Source organism: Microchirus variegatus (genome assembly GCF_963457635.1).
Source record: "Microchirus variegatus genome assembly, chromosome: 13".
Classification (NCBI taxonomy): domain Eukaryota; kingdom Metazoa; phylum Chordata; class Actinopteri; order Pleuronectiformes; family Soleidae; genus Microchirus; species Microchirus variegatus.
In genome coordinates this window covers 27834236-27862218 of record NC_139814.1, presented here as the reverse complement: position 1 = coordinate 27862218, position 27983 = coordinate 27834236, and the positions used below count along the sequence as shown (strand labels likewise).

At 41.6% G+C, this 27983-nt stretch overlaps 1 protein-coding gene across 1 annotated transcript; it reads left to right on the top strand.

Annotated features, from left to right (window-relative positions):
- Positions 1-15: 15 nt before the first annotated feature.
- Positions 16-27896, top strand: enpp2l (ectonucleotide pyrophosphatase/phosphodiesterase 2-like; the record flags this gene model as incomplete). The annotated part of the gene is made up of 26 exons (XM_083899637.1): positions 16-117; positions 514-600; positions 1952-2060; positions 3140-3292; positions 4881-5006; positions 6387-6447; positions 6554-6651; positions 7303-7382; positions 7459-7578; positions 8319-8374; positions 9082-9147; positions 9355-9427; positions 9905-10013; positions 10562-10687; positions 11401-11432; positions 11531-11658; positions 12441-12519; positions 12616-12703; positions 12791-12966; positions 13045-13105; positions 14262-14401; positions 14678-14819; positions 15879-15956; positions 17112-17244; positions 19496-19649; positions 27609-27896. 26 exons carry the CDS (start codon positions 16-18, stop codon positions 27777-27779), a joined length of 2748 nt encoding a protein of 915 aa, XP_083755763.1. The 3' UTR covers positions 27780-27896.
- Between the last annotated feature and the right edge of the window lie 87 nt (positions 27897-27983).

The following is a 27983-nucleotide window of genomic DNA, read 5'->3' as shown; positions in this document are numbered from 1 at the left end:
TTGTTTATGTCTACGATGGCGTTCATCTACAATGTTTACGTCTACAATGATTATGTTTACGATGTTTACGTCTTTGATGATTACGTCGACAATGTTACAATGTTGTACGTCTACAATGTCGGACCTCTACGATGATCGTGTTTACGATGTCGTACGTCTACGATGTCTTACGTCTACGATGTCTTACATCTACGATGACTGTGGTCTGTGGACTAATCAAACTGTAGGTCCTTGAAATGAAAGACTCGTGGCTAACGTTACATCTCGGGTATTCGTGACGTCATACAGTTAAGATTAGGTTGAACAAAGACGTTATTGACGATATCAGGATACGCAATATACAGAAGGTTTTCGGAACCTTTATCCATCGCAGTTTTTAGCTCAGAGTACCTCCAATACGGCTGCCCCGAACGTGACGCAGGTGAGAACCCTCTATATGTTCTGTTTAAGTGTTAAAGCCACCGATGACGTCACAGAACTGACGGAACTTTCAGAAAATCCCCGTTTATCCAGGACCTTCAGACTGAGCTTCATCTGGATCTTGTTGGTCCTCTTCTCGACGCCCCGTTCACTTTCAATAGGAGACAGATGTTTGTGAGGGTGAGCTGTGACGTCGTCGTCCTGTTGTGTTCAAAGACACAGGACATAAATGTGTCCTCTAAACTGCCAAAATGGTCCCTCTGCATCAGTGGAACCTTCATGTCCATGAAGATCCTCCATGATGCTCCTCCAGAACCAGACGATTCAGGTCCACCTGAATCACTTATTCGATCGTTAAATGATCTAAATATGTAAACCACTCACTCTCCCACACCAAAGCCCATAGAGAAAATCAGTGATTTCAGCTCACAGAGACACAGGAGCTGCTGGTCTACTGCTGCCTCGTGTGGTCACTTTGTGTCACTGAAATAAACATGAATGAAGGTTTTCAAAAGCCGAATTCACTAAAATCAGTCATTGTAAGTTAGTGATGGAGGCAGCAGTGGATCAACAACTCCTGTGAACTCCTGTGTGCTGTGATGTTAAAATCTCTGATTTTCTCTATGAGGTTTGGTGTGGGAGAGTGAGTGACTTTGGTGTGGGAGACTGAGTGACTGGTGTGGGAGAGTGGGTGGTTTAAAGACTTCAGTTTACACAAGGAAAAGTCTGTCTAACAGTGAAATAAAGACGTGAACATGTTCTTAAAGATATTGTAGACTTAAACTGACTTTTAAAAAGGGACTTAAATGCATTTTGCTTGTGTAAACTGAAGTTTGTAAACCACTCACTCTCCCACACCAAAGTCCATAGAGTAAACCAGTGATTTTAACATCACAGCACACAGGAGTTCACAGGAGTTGTTGATCCACTGCTGCCTCCATCACTAACTTACAATGACTGATTTTAGTGAATTCAGCTTTTAAAATATTTACTTTAGACTTAACTCAGTGACACAAAGTGACCACACGAGGCAGCAGAGGACCAGCAGCTAAAATCACTGGTTTTCTCTGTGGGCTTTGGTGTGGGAGAGTGAGTGGTTTTACAAACTTCAACAGTGAGATGAAGACGTGATCACGTGACGTCGATATCGTAGACGTTGAACTGACGTTCAGTGGTTGAAATTCAATTCTCCTTGTGTCTTTACCGGCAGCCATTTTGTTACTCGGAGAGCCCGTGATTACAAAGCCTGGTCGTGTGAGTGCTGCAGCACAGCCTTTATCAGGTGTCTCCTCTGTCCTGTAACTATACAAGGAGTGGAATCACTGCCATTCCTGGCTGCCCGTTGACCTCTGACCCCGTGGGTGAGATGTGAACGAGGAGGGAAAACAAACTCCTTGTTTGGGCAGCGAGGCCGAGCCGAGGCTGACCACTTCAGCTGATCCTCAGCAGCGAGGTGGAGACGCCGCCGAGTGTGACCTCTGACCCCTGCTGAGTGCATGTAAACAGTGTGTGTGTGTGTGTGTCGTGGCAGGTCGTGGTCGTGATGTGTCTGTGGGGATGTGACGTCAGCAGAGCGTACGTGTTTCAGGCCAGTCGACCCACAGAGGGAGGAGACAACCCGCCGCCGACGCACATTAAAGGTCAGACACACAACTCAACTTTACACAAGCGTCGTCGTCTGCGGTGCTGACTGTGCTGTGACAGCGCCCCCTGCTGCTCAGAACAAGCCTGAGAAAATATACAGCCTTTATCTCACTGTGAAAGTTTGTAAACCACTCACTCTCCCACACCAAAGCCCATAGAGAAAACCAGTGATTTTAGCTCACAGGGACACAGGAGCTGCTGGTCCTCTGCTGCCTCGTGTGGTCACTTTGTGTCACTGAGTTTAATCTGAACGAAGGATTTTTAAAAGCCGAACTCACTGAATCAGTCATTGTAAGTTAGTGATGGAGGCAGCAGTGGATCAACACCTCCTGTGAACTCCTGTGTGCTGTGATGTTAAAATCACTGGTTTACTCTATGGACTTTGGTGTGGGAGAGTGAGTGACTTTGGTGTGGGTGAGTGAGTTTATAAACGTCAGTTTACTCAAGGAAAGTCTGTCTAACTGTGAAATAAAACGTGGACCTGTTCTCAAGATATCGTAGATTTAAGCTGACATGAATTCTATTTAGCGGGTCTTTTGTTCAGTGGTTAAAATCAGTTTTTCAAACCACTCACTCTCCCACACCAAAGTCCATAGAGTAAACCAGTGATTTTAACATCACAGCACACAGGAGTTCACAGGAGTTGTTGATCCACTGCTGCCTCCATCACTAACTTACAATGACTGATTTTAGTGAATTCAGCTTTTAAAATATTTAATTTAGACTTAACTCAGTGACACAAAGTGACCACACGAGGCAGCAGAGGACCAGCAGCTCCTGTGTCCCTGTGAGCTAAAATCACTGGTTTTCTCTATGGGCTTTGGTGTGGGAGAGTGAGTGGGTTTACAAACTTCAGTTTCCTGTTCAAAGCTAAAGATAAAGACGTGAACCGATCTCAAAGACATCGTAGACGTTAAACTGATGTAGATCAGTCGTGACACACGGCGCAGCTTCACGTGTCGAGCATCGTCGCGAACCTTCAGCTCTGCAGACGAGTGTGTGTAAACCTGTGTGTGTGTGTGTGTGTGTGTGTGTGTGTGTGTGTGTGTGTGTGTGTGTGATTTCTCTCCCCCAGACTCCCTCTCAGAGTGGGTCAGCTCAGCAGGCTCCTGTAAAGGCCGGTGCTTTGAGCTGGAGGAGGCCAAACCTCCAGGATGCAGATGTGACAATCTGTGTAAAACCTACTACAGCTGCTGCAGCGACTTTGACGAGCACTGTCTCAAAACAGGTCAGTCACACACACACACACACACGCGCACACACACACACACTCCTGCTTTCATCATGTTCGTGCTTCTGCAAGAACAAACATTCATTCCGAGGAAATTCATCTTCAGTCATTTAGTTTAATTTGCAAAGAAGGATTTTCAGCAACTGATTAAATCCACATCTGTTTGTGTGTGTGTGTGTGTGTGTGTGTGTGTGTGTGTGTGTGTGTGTGTGTGTGTGTGTGTGTGTGTGTGTGTGTGTGTGTGTGTGTTCTGAAACAATGCAGCTTAACGAGCGTGATGAACGACAGACTCGCTCACAGCAGCTGTATTATTGTTCTGTCATGTTTTGTGCATGTGTCCATGAGCCTCAAAGACATTAAAGGGACAGACTCTGATTTTAGACACTTTTCAAAAGACTCAGCAACACGTCCACGTCTTTATCTTCACTGTGAGACAGCGTCTGTAAACCACTCACTCTCCCACACCAAAGCCCAGAGAGAAAATCAGTGACTTTAGCTCACGGGGACACATGAGCTGCTGGTCCTCTGCTGCCTTGTGTGGTCACTTTGTGTCACTGTAGTAAATTAGAATGAAATATTTTAAAAGCCGAATTCAATAAAATCAGTCATTGTAAGTTAGTGATGGAGGCAGCAGTGGATCAACAACTCCTGTGAACTCCTGTGTGCTGTGATGTTAAAATCACTGGTTTTCTCTATGGGCTTTGGTGTGGGAGAGTGAGTGGTTTACAAACTTCAGTTTCCTGTTGTTAAAGTCTGTCTAACAGTGAAGATAGACGTGAACATGTGGCGTAGATATCATAGACTTAAACTGACATAGATTCTATTTGGCAGGTCTTTTGTTAAGTGGTTAAAATCTGTTTTTCAAAGCACTCACTCTCCCACACCAAAGTCACTCACTCTCCCACACCAAAGCCCATAGAGTAAACCAGTGATTTTAACATCACAGCACACAGGAGTTCACAGGAGTTGTTGATCCACTGCTGCCTCCATCACTAACTTACAATGACTGATTTTGTAAAATTCGTCTTTGTTCAGATTGACCTCAGTGACACAAAGTGACCACACGAGGCAGCAGTAGACCAGCAGCTCCTGTGTCCCTGTGAGCTAAACTCACTGATTTTCTCTATGGGCTTTGGTGCAGGGAGAGTGAGTGGTTTACAGACGTCTGTCTCACAGTGAAGATAAAGACGTGAACGTCTTCTTCTTTCTCTTCAGACATTTATAGGAGAATAATCCTGACAAACAGCTTCAGTGCAGTATCAGTGTGCACACAGCAGTGTTCCTGTGTTTGATGATATAACATGGACAAAGGACAGCTGTTAGCACTGATTCTATTCATCTGATGCTAATTAAGGTCTTTGCTGAAATGGAGCAAAAACCACAGCGTCATCTTGAAGACATTAGGCGAACAACGGAGGGACGTTTTCCAACAACCACAAAAAAACCCTAAACGTTGTTATCCTGTTTCTCCTCCAGCGTCTGCTTTGATTATCGCTCTTGATTTGCAACGTTTGGAGGATTAAAGTTGTCACTGTTCGTTACGTTGATTCACGATGTCTTTAATGTCGTCTTTCCCGCCCGTCAGCGGGAGGTTTCGAGTGTTCGCAGGATCGCTGCGGCGAGGCGAGGAACGGCGACCACGCCTGCCACTGCTCGGACGACTGTCTGCAGCGAGGAGACTGCTGCTCCAACTACAAGTCGCTCTGCACAGGTACTCGTCCCGTCAGTTTGCGTTGTTTTCCACGAAACTTCGTAGCTCCTCCTCGACGTGGGCGGAGCCATCTTAGCACGGCTGCGTCAAACTGGCGCGGCGTGGGGTTTCCTACGCGACACAAACTCGTGACGTGTACAGCAATTGTTTTTCGTTGTACCCGAATCATGGAATCTTGGATGTCAGGGTCTCTGAGTCCGAGAGTCCGCTCATCTTATACCACGTTATCCACCCACATGAGGGCGCTGGTGCCACTCATTTGCCTTGGACTGTGTGGGAGGAAACGGGAGAACCTGGAGAACCTGAAGAAGATTTAAGCGTCTGGAGAAATAAGCTATATAGAAGTATTCTTGGAAAGAACTCCACGAGATAGGAACAGTGACGAGGTGAATCTAAGTGCAGGGGGAGGGGCTAAGGTCAGTGCTAGGACAGTTGTTTTTCATTGTAACTGAGTCTTGGAATCTTGGAATCCCATGTCAGGGTTTCTGAGTCCGAGAGTCCGCTCATCTTATACCACGTTATCCAGCCACATGAGGGCGCTGGTGCCACTCCCAGCTAACATAGGGCGAAAGGCGAAGATTGAGAGCGTCCAATTCGCCTAATCCCCAAATCTGCATGTTGTTGGACTGTGGGAGGAAACCGGAGAACCTGGAGAAGATTTAAGCCTGGAGTCTGGAGGAATAAGCTTGGAAAGAACTCCACGAGATAGGAACAGTGTCGAGGTGGATCCAAGTGCAGGGGGAGGGGCTAGGACAGAAGAAGCTCTTGGAAGAGCCTGGTCTTCAAGAGCTTTTTGAAGATTCTGGCTGTGCTCAGTAGACCATTCCACCAGTGTGGAAGGACACATGAAAAGGGTCTGGATTGTCTTGGGTGTCTCTGGTGTTGGCATCGCCAGACGACAATCCTTGGATGAACGGAGTCGTCGAGGGGTAACATGAGTTCTTTAGGAGAGTGTTTCCCAACCCTAGTCCTCAGGCAACACTGCCCAGCATGTTTTAGATGTTCTCCTGCTCCAACACACCAGATTCAGATGAACAGCTCGTTATGAAGCTTCTGCAGATCTTAATAACGAGCTGACCATCTGAATCAGGTGTGTTGGAGCAGGAGAACATCTAAAACATGCAGGGCAGTGTTCCCTGAGGACCAGGGTTGGGAAGCTCTGCTTTAGGAGAGCATTTAAGGTGGCAGCAGAACCGTGAAGCACTTTGTAGGCGAGCTCAGGGTAGCCAGAGGAGGGTGGACATGAAGACCAGGCACGCCTTCTCGTTCTGGACCGTCAGGACTCCGAGTTCTGATGACAGATGGAAGATGGAAGGACCCGGCAGTTTCGACATTGGTGAGAGCAGGTGCTAACGCCGTCTTCTTCTTCTTCTTCTTCAGGCGAGTCTTCATGGGTGCAGGGTGACTGCGAGGAGATCAAACGAGCCGAATGTCCTGCAGGGTGAGTTGGAGACGAGGTCGTAACCCTGTGTGACGTCGCCGTCCGCGGGTGTTTTTGTGTTTTTTCCTCAGTGACTCGTGTTCTTTGTCGTCCTCTCGCTCCTCAGCTTCAATCGTCCTCCGCTCATCATGTTGTCCGTGGACGGCTTCAGAGCGTCCTACATGAAGAAGGGCAAGTCCGTCATTCCCAACCTCATGAAGCTCCGTACGTATTTTACTTTGTTCTCTTTATGTCGCACGATGTTTTACAAGGTGAAGTCGTTAATACCAGTCTGAGTCTCCCATGTCGGTAAAGATTAAGGATTACACAACGATATCGGTAAAGATTACGGGGCGATGCCGGTAAAGATTAAGGATTATGGGACGATGTCGGTGTAGATTATGGGACGATGTCGATAAAGATAACAGGACGATGTCGGTAAAGATTATGGGACGATGTCGATAAAGATAACAGGACGATGTCGGTGTAGATTATGGGACGATGTCGATAAAGATTAAGGACGATGTCGGTAAAGAATACGGGACGATGTCGGTAAAGATAACGGGACGATGTCGGTAAAGATAACGGGACGATGTCGGTAAGATCAAGGACGTTGTCGGTGAAGATTACCCGACGATGTCGGTAAAGGTTACGGGACGATGTAACGCTATCGTTGACTTGATCTTATCGTCGTAGTTTCGTAAGCAATCCGTGTTTCTGGCGAGACCCGAGACTTTGCGCGACACGATTCTGAGGATTCTGGGTCGGTGTCCATTAACAGACACTAGGGGGCAGTGGAGTCGGTTAGATTTCTGCTTAAAATGAACACAAACTGACAGAGAGCGTTTGTTTGTCTGTTGTTTGTCTGTGTTTCAGGGTCGTGTGGTACGTCAGCGCCGTACATGCGACCGGTCTACCCATCAAAGACCTTCCCCAACCTGTACACGTTAGCCACAGTGAGTGTCCGAGCTTCAGCGGGTTGAAAACGTCCGCGCCGATCTGAGCGTTAACATGTTTAACTTTTGTCTGCAGGGTCTTTATCCCGAGTCCCACGGGATTGTGGGTAACACGATGAACGACCCGGTGTTTAACGCCACCTTCAGTCTGCGCACCAGAGAGAAACTGAAACACCGCTGGTGGTTCGGGCAGCCGGTGAGTAAAGTGCGGAGGACGTGGACTGGAGTCGCTGTCATTAGCTTTAAGCTAATTTTGCTACAATATTGAAAAACTAGCTTGTAAATGTCAAACTTGTGTCACGAGTCAGCAGATTTGCACTGATATAGTCTGATATATGATGAAAGTCTTTATTTTTATATCTAGCTAGCTAGGTTAACTACCAAACTAATGAGCTAACTGTATGCAAATTGCTAGCAGATAATGTTAGCGTGCTAATTATTCAGTGCACTGTTTAAATTGATTAACATGTTCTTAATTCTTAATTGAAAATGTAGCTTTAATATCCTTAAAATTATAATATTCAGTTCTGTCTTCATCAACAAAAATATGTATAAATATATGTATGAATTGATTTAGTTAATCAGTCATGTATTTATTTATGGTATTTCAGACTTATTAATAATGAACTTAAGTGAATGAACACATGAATAAATGCAGGTAGAAATACAGGCATATACACAAATGAATAATCATAATTATTATTATTATTATGATTAATACTACTATTAATCATAATAATAAATAAAAAAAATTTAATGATGGAAATTCAAATTAAATTAGAATGATTTTAAATTGCAATAAATCATTGTATTTTGTTATATTTATTTATTGAACAGAAGTGTAAAAAGAGAACAATCACACTAAGTAATAATGTATACATATACACAGTATTACAGTATTAAGTGTTTGACTGTGTGATTCTCTGTGTGTCACAGATCTGGGTCACGGCAGAGAAACAAGGAGTGAAGCCCAGTACTTTCTTCTGGCCTTGGTACTTAAGTTAGTACTGGAACGTTTTTAAAAACGCTTTAAATGAAGACGTTAAAACCAACGTCCACACGTGGGAGACTGAGCGTAACCAAAGAATATGACTTCATGACATTTATATTTATATATATATATATGTATATATATAATGAGTTAAATCTCTGATGCACTGACTCTCTCTCGTCAATGACCTCACGATCACAAGGACATCAGAGACAGACACAGGACAATAGTCGCGCACACACACACACTCACACTGGTGTGTTTGTTCAAACACTGATGAACATTCACACAGAGTGTGAGTGAGCGCTCTGTCTCTAAACAATCTTTCTTCATCCAATCACCATCAGCGTCGTCGTCATCATTGTTTATTTATCCTTTGTTTTTGATGATGACGATGACGATGATGATGATGATGATGATGAAGAAAACTAAAAGTCTTGGTTGTCACATAAATGACAACCAATCAAATAAACTCGTACAAATGGGTGCAAAATTCAAAATAGCCGTCTTCCTGTTGAGTTGACGCCATGGTTACGATTGACTTTTTTTGTTCGTCTTGGTCGATAACATCTTTACACCAAGTTTCAAGTTTCGGGACCTTTGGTGGAACTCAGTTTTGCCTCTGTTGTCACCTGAGGGGGGCGCTATAGAGCACAGGCGCTATAGGCCCCAGGAACGTAATGAACGTGTTTGCTGGTTTGATTCCAGGGTGATTCCTTTAGAGCGGAGGATTCTGACCATCCTGCAGTGGCTTCATCTGCCCGACGACCAGAGGTTTGTGTGTGTGCGTGTGTGTGTGTGGGTGTGTGTGTGGGTGTGGGTGATCTGAGGTGAGACGCTCAGAAAGAACAAGCTCAGCAAACTGTTTTTATCTTGTTTACTCATCACGTAACTTCAGAGTGGACCTCATGACGACTGTGTGTGTGTGTGTGTGTCTGTGTGTGTGTGTGTGTGTGTGTGTGTGTGTGTCTGTGTGTGTAGGCCGTACGTCTTCGCCGTCCACTCGGAGCAGCCGGACACATACGGACACCGGCTGGGTCCACTCAGCAGTGAGGTGAGAGACCTTTCACGACCGCCGAAAACGTATAAACCACAGGAAGTGAGGACATTTGTGACTTCCTGTTCCGTCTGAAGATGGTTCTTCTCTACGGGTTAGGACTCGGTTTGAGGCTCGGTGTTGGGTTCAGGTGTCTTTATCTCACTGTTAAACTGACGTTTGTAAACCACTCACTCTCTCACACCAAAGTCCATAGAGTAAACCACACAAAGCACACAGGAGTTCACAGGAGTTGTTGATCCACTGCTGCCTCCATCACTAACTTACAATGACTGATTTTAGAGAATTCGGCTTTTGGAAATCTTCATTCAGATTTATTTTAGTGACACAAAGTGACCACACGAGGCAGCAGAGGACCAGCAGCTCCTGTGCCCCTGTGAGTTAAAATCACTGGTTTTCTCCAGGGGCTTTGGTGTGGGAGAGTGAGTGGTTTACAAATGTCAGTCACATGTTTGACACTTGGCTTTGACACAGCTGGACAATCCTCTGAGTGAGCTGGACAACATCATCGGTCAGCTGATGAACGGCCTGAAGCAGATGAACCTGCATCGATGCGTCAACGTCATCATCGTCGGAGACCACGGTACGACCTTTACCTGACCTTTACCTGACCTTTACCTGACCTTTACCTGACCTTTACCTGACCTTTACCCGACCTTTACCTGACCTTTATCCGACCTTTACCTCACCTTTACCTGACCTTTACCTGACCTTTACCTCACCTTTACCTGACCTTTACCTGACCTTTACCTGACCTTTACCTGACCTTTACCTCACCTTTACCTGACCTTTACCTCACCTTTACCTCACCTTTACCTGACCTTTACCTGACCTTTACCTCACCTTTACCTGACCTTTACCCGACCTTTACCTGACCTTTACCTGACCTTTACCTGACCTTTACCTGACCTTTACCTGACCTGACCTTTACCTGACCTTTACCCGACCTTTACCTGACCTTTACCTGACCTTTACCCGACCTTTACCTGACCTTTACCCGACCTTTACCCGACCTTTACCTCACCTTTACCTGACCTTTACCCGACCTTTACCTGACCTTTACCTGACCTTTACCTGACCCTGAGTTTAGTCAGTGTGAACAGAATGGACAGTGTCTGGTCTTTGTCTCAGGTATGGAGGAGGCTCACTGTGAGAGGACAGAGTTTCTCAGCAGTTACCCCGTCAACATCGACGAGATCACCCTGATCCCCGGCTCCCTGGGCAGGATACGACCGCGGGACTCCAGATCCAGCACATGTAGAGTCTACGTCTCCATGTTTTTTAAACAACATTTCTGCCTTTTATTTCCCTGTTCTAACACGATGTCCAGGACATATTAACAACTTAAATCTCATAATAATTACTTAGTATCTCATAATAATTACTTAATGTCTCTTAATGAGTTATTATCTCATAATAATGACTTAATATCTCATAAGAATTACTTAGTATCTCATAATAATGACTAAGTAGCTGATAATAATGACTAAATATCTCATAATGACTTAGTAGCTGATAATAATGACTAAATATCTCATAATAATGAATTAGTTTCTCATTATGACTCAGTATCTCATTATCATGACTTAGTGTCTCATAATGACTTAGTATTTCATATTAATGACTTATATGATAATGACTTAGGATCTCATAATCATGACTTAGTCTATGATAATGACTTAGTATCTCATGACTTTGTTTCTCATAATAAGGACTTAATATCTCGTAATGACTTAGTATCTCACAATAAGGACCTTATATCTCATGATAATGACTTAGTATCTCATAATAAGGACTTAATATCTCATAATAATGACTTCATTCCTCATAATAATGACGTAGTATCTCATAATAACTACTTAGTTTCCCATAATAATGACTTAATATCTGATAATAATGACTTAGTATCTGATAATAATGACTTAGTATCTGATAATAATGACTTACCTTTGTCCTACCTTTGTTTCCAGATGACCCTAAAGTGGTGGTGGCTAACCTGACTGTAAGTCCTGAGTGGTGTTTGACTGTGATGTTTGTCCGTGCGGACACACGGGGTCAGAGGTCACAGCAGGTCGTTCACCCGCCTCTCTGTCGTTTCAGTGCAAAATGCCGACTCAGCACTTCAAGCCGTACCTGAAGCAGCATTTACCCAAGAGGCTTCACTACGCCAACAACCGCCGCATCGAGGACGTCCACCTGCTGATGGAGAGGAAGTGGCACATCGCCAAGTAATCCTGTCCTTTAATGACGTCATCACACATTAGATTACAGAGAGATTATAATCCAGCTCCTGAACCATTAAAACGTCTGATATTGGTCAAAAACATTGGCAAACGTTAGTATCTCATAATAATGACTTAATATATCATAATAATGACTTAATATATCATAATTATGACTTAGTATCTGATAATAATGACATATCTCATATTGACTTAATTATCATAATGACTTAGTATCTCATAATAATGACGTAGTATCTCATATTAATGACTTAATATCTCATAATAATGACTTAGTTTCTCATAATAATGACGTAGTGTCTCATATTAATGACTTAATATCTCATAATAATGACTTAATATCTCATAATAATGACTTAGTATCTCATAATAATGACATAATATCTCATAATAATGACTCAATATCTCATAATAATGACTTCATTCCTCTTAATAATGACGTAGTATCTCATAATAATGACTTAGTTTCTCATAATAATGATGTAGTATCTCATATTAATGACTTAATATCTCATAATAATGACAGTTTCTCATAATAATGACATAGTTTCTCATAATGAATTAGTTTCTCATAATAATGACATAGTGTCTCATATTAATGACCTAATATCTCATAATAATGACTTAGTTTCTCATAATAATGACATGTCTCATAATAATGACTTAGTATCTTGTAATTAGGTCCCTGTTGTAAAGATTAATATAGATATAAGATATTTCAGGGTAAAGAAACTTTTACTCAAGGACAAATTTGTGGGTTTTTTCAGGAAAATGCCAGAAAAATTGAGGACACGTTGTGGATTCTTTGGTGACCACGGCTTTGACAACAAGATAAACAGCATGAGGGTAATGTACTTTTATATAATATATATGTATACATATATATAATATACGGTATATGTATAAAAGTCTGAGTGTTTGTGACTTTGTCTCCCCCTGCAGACGATCTTTGTGGGCCACGGCCCGAGCTTCAAGTTCCAGAAGACGGTGCCAGAGTTCGATAACATCGAGTTATACAACGTCATGTGTGGTGAGGATGCTTTATTTCCTCTTTTTATACTTTAACGATGAATCAATCAGACAAAACAGAAACAGGATGTTGTCAAACGTCACTCAGACTTGTTGGGGTTGACGCCGGCGCCGAACAACGGGACTCACGGCAGCCTGAACGACCTGCTGCGAGAGCCGCCGCACCAGCCCAGCATGCCCGAGGAGGTGACGCCGCCATCGCCGCCGACCTCTGACCCCGAGCTCACGGTGACCCATGACCTCGGCTGCAGCTGCGACGAAGAGGTCGGTCTGTGAAGAGAGTGACGTTAAAAACAAGGACGTGAGACGGAGAGAATGACGCGGTGTTTTTGTTTGTTTCAGAACAAAGTGGAAGAAACCATTCAAGCCTTCAGTCCTTCACCTGACGCTGTTTACAGCTACAGTACGTTTGTTTGACCTTTGACCTGTCAGACATATACTTTTATATATGTGAGTCAACTATGACTTAACATCTCATTATAATGACTCAGTATCTCATTATAATGACTTAGTATATGATAATGACAGTATCTCATTATAATGACTTAGTATCTCATATTAATGACTTATTATCTCATTATAATGACTTATCTCATTATAATGACATAGTATCTCATTATGACTTAATATCTCAAAATAATGACTTAGTATCTCATAATAATGACTTAATATCTCATAATAATGACTTAGAATCTCATAATAATGACTTAATATCTGATAATAATGACTTAATATCTAATAATAACGACTTAATATCTCAAAATATTGACTAAGTATCTCATAATAATTACTTAGTATCTCATAATAATGACTTCATATCTCAAAATAATGACTTAGTATCTCATAATAATGACTTAGTATCTCATAATAATGACTTAATATCTCAAAATAATGACTTAGTATCTCAAAATAATGACTTAGTATCTCATAATAATAACTTAGAATCTCATAATAATGACTTAATATCTGATAACGACTTAATATCTCAAAATAATGACTTAGTATCTCATAATAATGACTTAATATCTCAAAATAATGACTTAGTATCTCAAAATAATGACTTAGAATCTCATAATAATGACATAATATCTCAAAATAATGACTTAGTATCTCAAAATAATGACTTAGTATCTCATAATAATAACTTAGAATCTCATAATAATGACTTAATATCTGATAATAACGACTTAATATCTCAAAATAATGACTTAGTATCTCATAATGACTTAATATCTCAAAATAATGACATAATATCTCATAATAATGACTTAGAATCTCATAATAATGACTTAATATCTGATAATAACGACTTAATATATCAAAATAATGACTTAGTGTCTCATAATAATGACTTAATATTTCATAATAATGACTTAGTATCTCATTATTAATTTTTTTCTCATAATAAGGACTCAGTTTCTCATAATAACTACTTAGTATCTGATAATAATGACTTAGTATCTGATAATAAAGACTTAGTAACAGATTATAATGACTTACCTTTTTTACCTATCTTAAAAATGTTATGATGTGTGTGTGTGTGTGTGTGTTGAACACAGACACCACCCACCTTCCCTTTGGTCGTCCCGCTGTGATGTTTGACACTCGCTACACTTTGCTCCATCACGTTGAGTTCATCAGTGGTTACAGTAAAGAGTTGGCCATGCCTCTGTGGACGTCGTTCACGCTGCCGCAACAGGTGAACGCATGCACACACACACACACACACACACACACACGTGTATAACGCCATATTCTAACGTGTCTAACGTGTTTCCTGACACAGTTTTCTCTCAGTTGCTGTTTCTCAGCTTGTAAACGTCAGCTCACACACCTCTGTGTTGTTGTTTGTTGTGTTTCTAAGAACACACACACTCTGTGCGTGACTCTGTGAACTTGCGTGGTTTCTCAGCATGTTTACAGGATGAACACGTGAGCGGCTGCTCACACATTCCCTGTCTTATGTGTCCCTCAGGAGGACGTGACCCCTGTCCCCGAGGTGTCCACGGGCGTCCAGTGTGTCCGAGTGGACTCCAGAGTGTCTGCGGGTCAGAGTCAGAGCTGCAGCAGCTACAGTCAGAACAACCACTACACCTACGGCTTCCTGTTCCCACCAGGTAAACATCTGACGCTGCTGAGAACCACTCACTCTCCCACACCAAAGCCCATAGAGAAAACCAGTGATATTCTAGCGTGATATTCTAACGTGATATTCTAACGTGATATTCTAGCGCGATTTTCTAACGTGACATTCTAACGTGATATTCTAACGTGACATTCTAACATGATATTATAATGTGTCTAACGTGATATTCTAATGTGTCTAACTTGATATTTTAACGTGACATTCTAATGTGTCTAACATGATATTCTAACATGATATTATAATGTGTCTAACGCGATATTCTAACGCAATATTCTAGCGCGATATTCTAACGTGACATTGTAACGTGTCAAACGTGATATTCTAACGTGACATTCTAACGTGACATTCTAACGTGACATTCTAACGTGATATTCTAATGTGTCTAATGTGACATTCTAACGTGATATTCTAACGTGATATTCTAATGTGTCTAATGTGATATTCTAACGTGATATTCTAATGTGTCTAATGTGACATTCTAACGTGATATTCTAATGTGTCTAATGTGATATTCTAACGTGATATTCTAATGTGTCTAATGTGACATTCTAACGTGATGTTCTAACGTGACATTCTAACATGATATTCTAACGTGATATTCTAATGTGTCTAATGTGATATTCTAACGTGATATTCTAATGTGTCTAATGTGACATTCTAACGTGATGTTCTAACGTGACATTCTAACATGATATTCTAACGTGATATTCTAATGTGTCTAACGTGATATTTTAACTTGATATTCTAATGCAATATTCTAGCGCGATATTCTAACGTGACATTCTTATGTGTCTAACGTGATATTCTAACATGTCTAACGTGATATTTTAATGTGACATTCTAACGTGATATTCTAATGTGTCTAACATGACATTCTTATGTGTCTAACGTGATATTCTAACGTGATATTTTAACGTGATATTCCTTTCCTTGAACATTTCCTAGCTTGCCTGTCTGCAACGTTTCCATGGCGACAGTCTGGATATGGATTATAATCTTGTGTGTGTGTGTGTGTTGTTTTGTCGATCAGAGCTGGCGTCGTCTCCAGAGTCCAGATACGACGCTTCACTCATCACCAACACGGTGCCAATGTACCCGGCCTTCAAGAGTGAGTCACAGCTGGAGTCTATACTATCTTTAATAACACGTTCAAACACGTCTTTACAACAGGAAACTGAAGTTTGTAAACCACTCACTCTCCCACACCAAAGTCCATAGAGAAAACCAGTGATTTTAGCTCACAGGGACACAGGGTGAGTGACTTTGGTGTGGGAGAGTCTCTCCTGTGAGATAAAGACGTGACAGACGGAGACAGAGTTCAGAACGTGGAGGAGTGAAGGCTCAGAACGACGTCTTCTTACTGGAAACATCAAACCTGTAAAAGTTACACTCATTTTATCTTGAAACTTTCTGAAGGAAAGAATTTACAGCAGTGCGTTCACGGTCATGTGTTCACAAAGAGGAGCAACAAAGTCTCCACAGCACCTGACACACACACACACACACACACACACTCCTGCAGTACCCTGCTTCTACCAGCAGAGGGGGTGTAAAAGGGAATAAAGTGAAGTAACAGGTTTTTGTGTGTGTGTGTGTGTGTGTGTGTGTGTGTGTGTGTGTGTGTGTGTGTGTGTGTGTGTGTGTGTGTGTGTGTGTGTGTGTGTGTGTGTGTGTGTGTGTGTGTGTGTGTGTGTGTGTGTGTGTGTGTGTGTGTGTGTGTGTGTGTGTGTGTGTGTGTGTGTGTGTGTTCTTTGTCTCTGACACACGAGACAAAGGCCAGAGACGAGGACTAGCTGGTACTGTTGACAGAGAGGGAGCTTATCAGGACAGAACACACTGTGTGTGTGTGTGTGTGTGTGTGTGTGTCTCATGTTACCAACAACACTCAGATTCACTGATGATCAGCAAATCCCAGTTAAAGGCATAGTTCATTGTTTTTCTTCAGTTTTTTTACCACTTAACAAAGGACTCTTGTCATAAAATCCACATCAGATTAAGTCTACGATGTCTACGTCACATTCCCACACCAAAGTCCATAGAGAAAATCAGTGATTTTAGTTCACAGGAACACAGGAGCTGCTGGTCCTCTGCTGCCTCGTGTGGTCACTTTGTGTCACTGACTTTGGTGTGAGAGAGTGAGTGACTTTGGTGTGAGAGAGTGAGTGACTTTGGTGTGGGAGAGTGAGTGACTTTGGTGTGGGAGAGTGACTTTGGTGTGGGAGAAAAACACTTTAAGGTCGCTCAGTGTGTGTCTTGTGTGCAGGGATGTGGACTTACCTGCAGGGGACGCTGCTGAGACGCTACGCCGAGGAGAACAACGGCGTCAACGTCCTCACGGGGCCGCTGTTTGACTACAACTACGACGGCCTCCGCGACACCACTGAGACCATACAAGAGTAAGGGTCAAAGGTCAAACACACACACACACAAGTTCAGGTCAAAGGTCAAGTTCAAAGTGACCTCACTAAGCATCATTTCATTATTATGTCAAGAAAAGTTCTTTATTATTGAAGAAATATTTGTAGACTGGAGCTGTTCCATTATTGTACACTAGGTGGCAGCAGTGTGTTAGGAAAACTCAAACAGTTACTCAGTGAATTAACTCACTCACATTCAGATTATATAAATCAATGATTTCATTTCAAAGATTCACATGAAATAAACTAAACAACTTACATAAAACGACAATCTGGAAAAAAATAACTGAAAAATGACAGAAACACAGAAAATATTCACATTTAAGAAGCTGAAAAATGACAGAAACGTGAAAATATTCACATTTAAGAAGCTGAAAAATGACAGAAACGTGAAAATATTCACATTTAAGAAGCTGAAAAATGACAGAAACGTGAAAATATTCACATTTAAGAAGCTGAAAAATGACAGAAACGTGAAAATATTCACATTTAAGAAGCTGAAAAATGACAGAAACGTGAAAATATTCACATTTAAGAAGCTGAAAAATGACAGAAACGTGAAAATATTCACATTTAAGAAGCTGAAAAATGACAGAAACATGAAAATATTCACATTTAAGAAGCTGAAAAATGACAGTAAGGTGAAAATATTCACATTTAAGAAGCTGAAAAATGACAGAAATGTGAAAATATTCACATTTAAGAAGCTGAAAAATGACAGAAATGTGAAAATATTCACATTTAAGAAGCTGAAAAATGACAGAAAGGTGAAAATATTCACATTTAAGAAGCTGAAAAATGACAGAAAGGTGAAAATATTCACATTTAAGAAGCTGAAAAATGACAGAAAGGTGAAAATATTCACATTTAAGAAGCTGAAAAATGACAGAAACATGAAAATATTCACATTTAAGAAGCTGAAAAATGACAGAAACCTGAAAATATTCACATTTAAGAAGCTGAAAAATGACAGAAACCTGAAAATATTCACATTTAAGAAGCTGAAAAATGACAGAAAGGTGAAAATATTCACATTTAAGAAGCTGAAAAATGACAGAAAGGTGAAAATATTCACATTTAAGAAGCTGAAAAATGACAGAAACATGAAAATATTCACATTTAAGAAGCTGAAAAATGACAGAAACCTGAAAATATTCACATTTAAGAAGCTGAAAAATGACAGAAACCTGAAAATGTTCACATTTAAGAAGCTGAAAAATGACAGAAACCTGAAAATATTCACATTTAAGAAGCTGAAAAATGACAGAAAGGTGAAAATATTCACATTTAAGAAGCTGAAAAATGACAGAAAGGTGAAAATATTCACATTTAAGAAGCTGAAAAATGACAGAAACCTGAAAATATTCACATTTAAGAAGCTGAAAAATGACAGAAATGTGAAAATATTCACATTTAAGAAGCTGAAAAATGACTGAAACGTGAAAATATTCACATTTAAGAAGCTGAAAAATGACAGAAAGGTGAAAATATTCACATTTAAGAAGCTGAAAAATGACAGAAAGGTGAAAATATTCACATTTAAGAAGCTGAAAAATGACAGAAACATGAAAATATTCACATTTAAGAAGCTGAAAAATGACAGAAACCTGAAAATATTCACATTTAAGAAGCTGAAAAATGACAGAAACCTGAAAATATTCACATTTAAGAAGCTGAAAAATGACAGAAAGGTGAAAATATTCACATTTAAGAAGCTGAAAAATGACAGAAAGGTGAAAATATTCACATTTAAGAAGCTGAAAAATGACAGAAACATGAAAATATTCACATTTAAGAAGCTGAAAAATGACAGAAACCTGAAAATATTCACATTTAAGAAGCTGAAAAATGACAGAAACCTGAAAATATTCACATTTAAGAAGCTGAAAAATGACAGAAAGGTGAAAATATTCACATTTAAGAAGCTGAAAAATGACAGAAACGTGAAAATATTCACATTTAAGAAGCTGAAAAATTTCAGAAACGTGAAAATATTCACATTTAAGAAGCTGAAAAATGACAGAAACGTGAAAATATTCACATTTAAGAAGCTGAAAAATGACAGAAACTAGAAAAAATAAACACTTTTATCAAATTGGTTGACGATTAATTTAGTCCTTGATTAATCATCGATGTAGCTGTTGTTTTTAGAGGATTTTTACATCAATAACAAACAGAATTGCGGGTCAAGCATAAGTCGAAGGTGAATTGACGCGTTAACTCCGCCCAGGTTTTCTCCGGAGGCTCCGCCCATTCCCACCCACTTCTACACGGTGGTGACGAGCTGCGCCGAGCTGAACCAGACGGTGGAGGATTGTGACGGAGCGCTCAGCGTCTTCTCCTTCCTGCTGCCGCACAGACCCGACAACAGCGAAGCCTGTAACGTGAGTCCACCAGCAGGGGCAGCAGCGCCCGCCCTGCTAATCATGCTAACGTTTTACTGTGGGGACTTTGCTTTTGGTTGTATTTTCGCTGCAAATATTCGCAAAGAAAACTGTTAGGACATTTAAAATGAAGGGAGTGTTGATGTGGATTTAAAGGCAGGGGCCGGGTCCGTGCGACTTTGCACCCGTCTCATGGGGACACTTGTGATTGTGGGGACCGTACTGGTATTCAGCCATGGAGGGGAGTAGAGGCCAATCTGAGAAATCTACAATATCTTTAGAACATGTTCACGTCTTCATCTCACTGACTTACAAGTCATTTAACAAGTTTAGCAATTCAAATTCAAATATAAATGATTCAAATTCAGTTTCTGGTGGCACATATTTCAGCCCATAGACTCACTCCAAAGTCCATAGAGAAAATCAGTGATTTTAGCTCACGGGGACACAGGAGCTACTGGTCCTCTGCTGCCTCGTGTGGTCACTTTGTGTCACTGTCGTAAATCCAAAAGCAGGATTTTAAAAGGCCGAATTCTGAAAAATCAGTCATTGTAAGTTAGTGATGGAGGCAGCAGTGGATCAACAACTCCTGTGAACTCTGTGAACTGTGTGCTGTGATGTTAAAATCACTGGTTTACTCTATGGGCTTTGGTGTGGGAGAGTGAGTGACTTTGGTGTGGGAGAGTGAGTGACTTTGGTGTGGCAGAGTGAGTGACTTTGGTGTGGGAGAGTGAGTGTCTTTGGTGTGGGAGAGTGAGTGACTTTGGTGAGTGAGAGTGAGTGACTTTGGTGTGGGTGAGTGAGTGACTTTGGTGTGGGAGAGTGAGTGACTGTGTTGTGGGAGAGTGAGTGACTTTGGTGTGGGAGAGTGAGTGACTTTGGTGTGAGAGAGTGAGTGACTTTGGTGCAGGGAGAGTGAGTGACTTTGGTGCAGGGAGAGTGAGTGACTTTGGTGCAGGGAGAGTGAATCCTTTGCTCGTTGACTCTAAATCTAAAGTTTTTCCTGGCGTCTTTGCTGGCAGCCGTACGTCTCCTCAGCAGGGGGCGCTCACAGCTCAGTGAGCACTGACTGCACTGCCACCACGCTCAGGAATAGCTGCGGCGCTGACTCATGTGTTGCGTCATGCTCTGTGGTGACACTGCGTCTCGGGGAATCCTTTGCTCAGGGATGACTGTGTGCAGAGTCATGTGTTTGACGAGTATCGTCGATCCTCTGTGGTTTTGCAGGTCACGCTCTGTGTTTACTTCTGCACAGATCTGCAAACACGCAAACGCCTTCTGAGCAAACGCTGCTGAGTGCACTCACGTCTTTGTTTATGCACAAACAGAAGTCCACACTCCCACGTTTCTTCCGCTTAGTCCGGTTTTTCTCGTTTTTTAAGGAACACTGGAGTCTGAAAGTAGGTCAAACATTTACAGATTACTCATGTACAAAACAAAACATGAAGTGAAGAGGCGGGTCTTCGGTTGAGTTGAGTTCCTCCTGGTGTGACGTCAGAATCGCCGTTCGCTTCACTGTGGACAAACTCAGAGTCATGAGTCAAACTCTGGAGCTTCACATGATGAAGAAGAAGAAGAAGCTCCGATGAGTCCTGAAAACATGGAGAAAATACTTCAAATGAGTCAATGAGTTCATTTGATGAAGCTGAATTTAAGAATATACACTTAGTTCTCTAGGTAGGTAGGTAGGTAGGTAAATAGGTAGGTTGATAGGTTGGTAGGTAAATAAGTAAGTAGGTAGCTTGATGGGTAGGTAGGTAAGTAGGTAGTTTGGTAGTTAGGTAGATAGATAGAACCTTGTTTCTCTCTGAAAACGTCTTATTTATATTTAGTTGTTTGAATAAATGAATGAATGCTTTATTATGGAATGAAATATGTGCCATCAAGGATGAAGGAAGAGCAATCGAGCGCAGATACAGGATCTGCCGGCTTGGCGTTGTTAACAGCTGCCACGAACGGCTTCGGGTTATGGAATGAACAGAAAGTAAACTTAAAACAAACAAACAAAACCAATGGGATTAGTCAAACAATAATGATGATATAATTATATTTATATTATTTAGTTGCATATTTTATTTAGTTGTATATTGGTTGAAAGTTGCTTTTTCATTAACACTTTTATGTAGTAAACCCCTCACTTCTTTTTTTTTGCATAAACACTTTGACTGATTTAATGTTTCATTTAACTAAATTACACTGGAGGTAAAGTCAGATTAGCGGTGATGATAAATAAGGTCATGATTCTTTCAAGAAGAAGTTGGTGATGTGGTTCCAGTCATGTGTTTTTTCAGCCCTTAACCAAAACCACACATACTCAGATTTCCCACTTTAAAACCTCCCTGTGTCATTTTGAGGTGTTTGGAAATGGGTGTTTTTTATCCGAGGAGCTTTAATCTCAACGTGTTTGTTGTGTAATTACAGGACGTTTTAAAGCTGCTAATCACAGGTCTGCTGTGTGTGTGTCGACTCCCTCATGTGGTTGGTTTTTAAGTCGCTGTCTGGACGACGTCTGTGGAAATACAGAGGATGTGGCTGACAACTGACAGGGGATTTAGCCGAAGTTAGCATTAGAGCGGAGACTGTAAACAGGTTAACCGTTCAATAAAGTTACGTTCACAAACCTGGCATCAAAATTTTAACTCTTAAGTTGTCTTAAAGGTCCCCTATTGTGCAAAATCAACTTTTTAATCTTTTAGAACTTATATTTGGGACTCAGTGGGCCATACCAGTTCCCAAAATGTGAAAAAACAAGACTCAGTCATGTTTTAGTGGCTCCACTTTGTGTAAGTATAGGCGATAAAACACGCGATGTTTAAACCTCCCGACCAAGTGACGACAGTGCGGACATTTCACCGTGAATGTTGGCACCCCGCCAGGCAGAGTACTTCACAGAGTACTTCACAGAGTACTTCACAGAGTACTTCACAGAGTACTTCACAGAGTACTTCACAGAGTACTTCACAGAGTACTTCACAGAGTACTTCACAGAGTACTTCACAGCTCCACCGTAGCTCCCCTTGTCCCTGTGAAATACGAGACTGCAGGCGAGGGAGGAAGAGCGTCTGCACAGCGGAGGATTTTTGTGTCCAGTGGATATATTTTATTTATGAAAAAAATGTTCACAAGCTTCACAAGCCCTTTGTTGTTGATCGTGTATGTAAATTCCTATGCTGGAGGGACACCTTGAACGCACCAGTTACGTGCCTGCAGTTATCGAGTGACGTGTGGATCGGTGATATGAGGAGCACGCGTTTGAAAGCACTGCAGAAAGATGTAGATGTTGTCCTACATTTCTTCTCAACCAAAGGCTGCCTTTCTGTCGTGTTTCCACGTTCTCTCCTCGTGTTGTTGATCCACACACGTCACTTTCAGTTCAGGGTCTTTTTCTAGCATGGGAATTCACATACACGCCGCGTCGCGCGGCGCATTAATCGTTTTTCTTCGATTTTTTTATGATCGCGAGAAGCCAAAATTGTGGTCACTCTATGCATTACGGTGAAACTCAGTAACAACGGGTAAACGGACATTACTATGGGGTATATGGAGCGGGGGTTGTGACAACGGTGCATGACAATAGGTGATAAGTGGTGACAGTTAGATCAACACTCCCCTGGAAGCAGTGGATGTGTGTTTACCTGGGTCTCATTCACATGTAAATGATCAGGCACAAAACCGAGCGTTGTGAAAAAGGCTGTTTTGGCAGATTTATTGAACTGCTATTGTGCTTCATCCTTATGATATTTTGACTAAAGCATGACACAGACATGTTCATTAGGGCACCAGGACCTAGTTTAACTTGGGTTAATAGGGTATAATATGGGACCTTTGAGGTTCTGGTCGTGTTGTTCCAGCTGAGTCCTGTGAGGTAACAGAGGGTTCTCCTCAGTGTCAACGTCACGGCAGAGGATCGTGTTCTCTAAACATTTCATCACAGACGCATTCATCCAAAGCGACTTACAAGGGAATTGAGAACAACGTGGAGTTGAACGTGTTACTACGATGCCTGTGCACGCAGAGATACTGTCTGAACCACTGAGCGACTCCCCCCCCAAACATGGACATAAATAACATCTGAGTTTCTGCTCCAAACAAAAGAGCTGCTCTCTCTCTCTCTCTCTCTCTCTCTCTCTCTCTCTCTCTCTCTCTGACGCTTACATTTTTCTTGATTTGAAGACGTCACAGCAGTGGAAATAAATCAGTGATGTTTTATTTAACTTCTGCTTCGACTCCTCTGTGTGGGTGAGCGGAATGTTTTTGGAAAACCCTTTTGTCACGATGTTATCACAATGTTATCACGCCATCATCACGTCTGTCTCCGGGTGAAAAGACTTCCCCAAAGAAAACAAGAAGGAAAAATATAAATAGAAGGTCACAGAGAGAATGAATGAATGAATGAATGAAGCTTTTCCATCACGCACTTTGACTCAGTTTAGTATCAATCACATGTTTTTCCTCAGCATGGGCGGAGTCATCTCTGCAGAGTGACTTTGTAAAGTAGTTGTTTTTGGTCAAAGTGAATCATTGGAATCATTTGTGGACAGAATGGTTCAGTACTTCAGACTTGGTAGGTTGGTATGTTGGTTGGTAGGTGGTCATCAGCGTGGGCGGAGTCATCACAGCACAAATGACTTTGTAAAGTGGTTGTTTTTGGTCAAAGTGAATCATTAGAATCATTTGTGGACAGAATGGTTCAGACTCTTTGTTATTTAGTCTGCACTCATGCCTCTTGTTTAATCACTTCCTGTTATGTCCCCTACTTTGTGACCTTTGTGTCTCATTGTGGGTCCTTTGTGTGTCCTTTGTGTCTCAGTGTGTGACCTTTGTGTCTCATGTCTCAGTGTGTGTCCTTTGTGTCTCATTGTGTCATTGTGGGTCCTTTGTGTCTCATTGTGGGTCCTTTGTGTCTCAGTGTGGGTCCTTTGTGTCTCATGTCTCAGTGTGGGTCTTTTTTGTCTCATTGTGTGTCCTTTGTGTCTCATTGTGTGTCCTTTGTGTCTCATGTCTCAGTGTGGGTCTTTTTTGTCTCATTGTGTGTCCTTTGTGTCTCAGTGTGTGACCTTTGTGTCTCATGTCTCAGTGTGTGTCCTTTGTCTCATTGTGTCATTGTGGGTCCTTTGTGTCTCAGTGTGGGTCTTTTTTGTCTCATTGTGTGTCCTTTGTGTCTCATTGTGTGTCCTTTGTGTCTCATTGTGTGTCCTTTGTGTCTCATGTCTCAGTGTGGGTCTTTTTTGTCTCATTGTGTGTCCTTTGTGTCTCATGTCTCAGTGTGGGTCTTTTTTGTCTCATTGTGTGTCCTTTGTGTCTCATTGTGTGACCTTTGTGTCTCATGTCTCAGTGTGGGTCTTTTTTGTCTCATTGTGTGTCCTTTGTGTCTCAGTGTGTGACCTTTGTGTCTCATGTCTCAGTGTGTGTCCTTTGTGTCTCATTGTGTCATTGTGGGTCCTTTGTGTCTCATTGTGGGTCCTTTGTGTCTCAGTGTGGGTCCTTTGTGTCTCATGTCTCAGTGTGGGTCTTTTTTGTCTCATTGTGTGTCCTTTGTGTCTCATTGTGTGTCCTTTGTGTCTCATGTCTCAGTGTGGGTCTTTTTTGTCTCATTGTGTGTCCTTTGTGTCTCAGTGTGTGACCTTTGTGTCTCATGTCTCAGTGTGTGTCCTTTGTCTCATTGTGTCATTGTGGGTCCTTTGTGTCTCAGTGTGGGTCTTTTTTGTCTCATTGTGTGTCCTTTGTGTCTCATTGTGTGTCCTTTGTGTCTCATTGTGTGTCCTTTGTGTCTCATGTCTCAGTGTGGGTCTTTTTTGTCTCATTGTGTGTCCTTTGTGTCTCATGTCTCAGTGTGGGTCTTTTTTGTCTCATTGTGTGTCCTTTGTGTCTCATTGTGTGACCTTTGTGTCTCATGTCTCAGTGTGGGTCTTTTTTGTCTCATTGTGTGTCCTTTGTGTCTCAGTGTGTGACCTTTGTGTCTCATGTCTCAGTGTGTGTCCTTTGTGTCTCATTGTGTCATTGTGGGTCCTTTGTGTCTCATTGTGGGTCCTTTGTGTCTCAGTGTGGGTCCTTTGTGTCTCATGTCTCAGTGTGTGTCCTTTGTGTCTCATGTCTCAGTGTGTGTCCTTTGTGTCTCATTGTGTCATTGTGGGTCCTTTGTGTCTCATTGTGTCATTGTGGGTCCTTTGTGTCTCAGTGTGGGTCCTTTGTGTCTCATGTCTCAGTGTGGGTCTTTTTTGTCTCATTGTGTGTCCTTTGTGTCTCATGTCTCAGTGTGTGTCCTTTGTGTCTCATGTGTCATTGTGTGTCCTTTGTGTCTCATTGTGTCATTGTGTGTCCTTTGTGTCTCATTGTGTGTCCTTTGTGTCTCAGTGTGGGTCCTTTGTGTCTCATGTCTCAGTGTGTGTCCTTTGTGTCTCATGTCTCAGTGTGTGTCCTTTGTGTCTCATTGTGTCATTGTGTGTCCTTTGTGTCTCATTGTGTGTCCTTTGTGTCTCAGTGTGGGTCCTTTGTGTCTCATGTCTCAGTGTGTGTCCTTTGTGTCTCATGTCTCAGTGTGTGTCCTTTGTGTCTCATTGTGTCATTGTGGGTCCTTTGTGTCTCATTGTGGGTCCTTTGTGTCTCAGTGTGGGTCCTTTGTGTCTCATGTCTCAGTGTGGGTCTTTTTTGTCTCATTGTGTGTCCTTTGTGTCTCATGTCTCAGTGTGTGTCCTTTGTGTCTCATGTGTCATTGTGTGTCCTTTGTGTCCCATTGTGTGTCCTTTGTGTCTCATTGTGGGTCCTTTGTGTCTCATGTGTCAGTGTGTGACCTTTGTGTGTCCTTTGTGTGTCAGTGTGTGATCTTTGTGTCTCATTGTGTGTCTTTTTGTCTGGTTGAGGTTTGGTTACGCTGAGGTTTTTCTCTGGTCTTTTCAGCGTCACTGGTGTTTCCACATTTAGACGTTAGCAGCTGAATCACAACCCTAAACCTGCTGTAAATGGTTACTTTGTTATCACAGAGTGGGATCAGTCAATTCTAACATAATCTAATTTAATCTAATCCAATATAATTTTAATAGAAAGAACAAATCCAAAGATGAAGAGGAAACGAGTCAGAGACACTTTGAGGATGAGTAGTGATGAACTGTTGTAATCTAATCTAATCTGTAAGAAATAAAGAGGAAACTTGGAGAATCAAAGGTAACTTTGCCGTTTCCATGACGACACAGAAAAGAAAGAATTCGAGCGTTGACCTGAGGCTCATCCTGGTTATTGCTCTCGTGACCTTTGCCCTCTCACACGATCACATGGTCAAAGCAGAGTCAGAGTTTATCAGAGTTTTACCCTGAGAAAATAAAAACTTGACCAAAATGTGATTATTGGCATCAGATGAGACTTTAATCATCTTTATCATCTTAATAATCTTTAATGTTTAAAAAACTGTCGTTGATGTTTTAAAAATTGTTTTGATGTTTATTAAAATCATCTTTGATATTAACAAAAATAATGTTTGATAGTTAACAAAAATCATCTTTTTTTTTTTTTTTTGTCACTTAAATTTTTATTGAAAATTGTTTCCAACATTTAAGACAAATACATGCAAACTGAACATATTGCTCATCTTTGATATAAATATAAATCATCTTTGATGTTTGTTAAAAATCATCTTTGATTTTATTAAAAATCTCTACAAAAGTGAGGACGTTGGAAAACCGTGTTAGTCATGACTTGAAAATGAGTGAGTGTTATTTTTGGATTCCTTCACTTTCACATGAAGTTTCCCCTTCATCAAACACTGAGTGAGTTATAGTCGAGTGAGTCAAGTGTTCTCTCAGAATGTGGTGATGCTGTCAGTCATCATGACCTGACCCCTGAACCCTGAACCCTGAACCCTGAACCCGAAGAGAAAACTCTCACGTACTTGTACTTGAACTTTTGTCCTTTTTAAAGTGCTTTTGTCCACGACTGACGTCCACTTCCTGTCCGTGTCTTCCGCAGAACGCCGAGGACGAGTCCCTGTGGGTGGAAGAGCTGCTGAAGCTCCACACCGCCCGGGTCCGAGACGTGGAGATCCTGACGGGTCTGGACCTTTACCGATCCAACAACCTGACCTACACCAGCGTCCTGAGCCTGAAAACACACCTGCAAACCTTTGAGAGTGACGACTAAACACACTCACAGACACGCACAGACACACACATACACATGTACAGGTTATAGCCGTTGTTGTTTTTCTTGTTTGAAGTCCTGTGTCTCTTTGCTCCAGAGGAAAAGACTGAAGCACATTTTAGAGTTTTGAAAAGATCCAGAGAGGTTTTTGTTTGTCAAGTTGTAGCTGAATGATTTGAAACAGGAATATTTAGTTTTATCTAT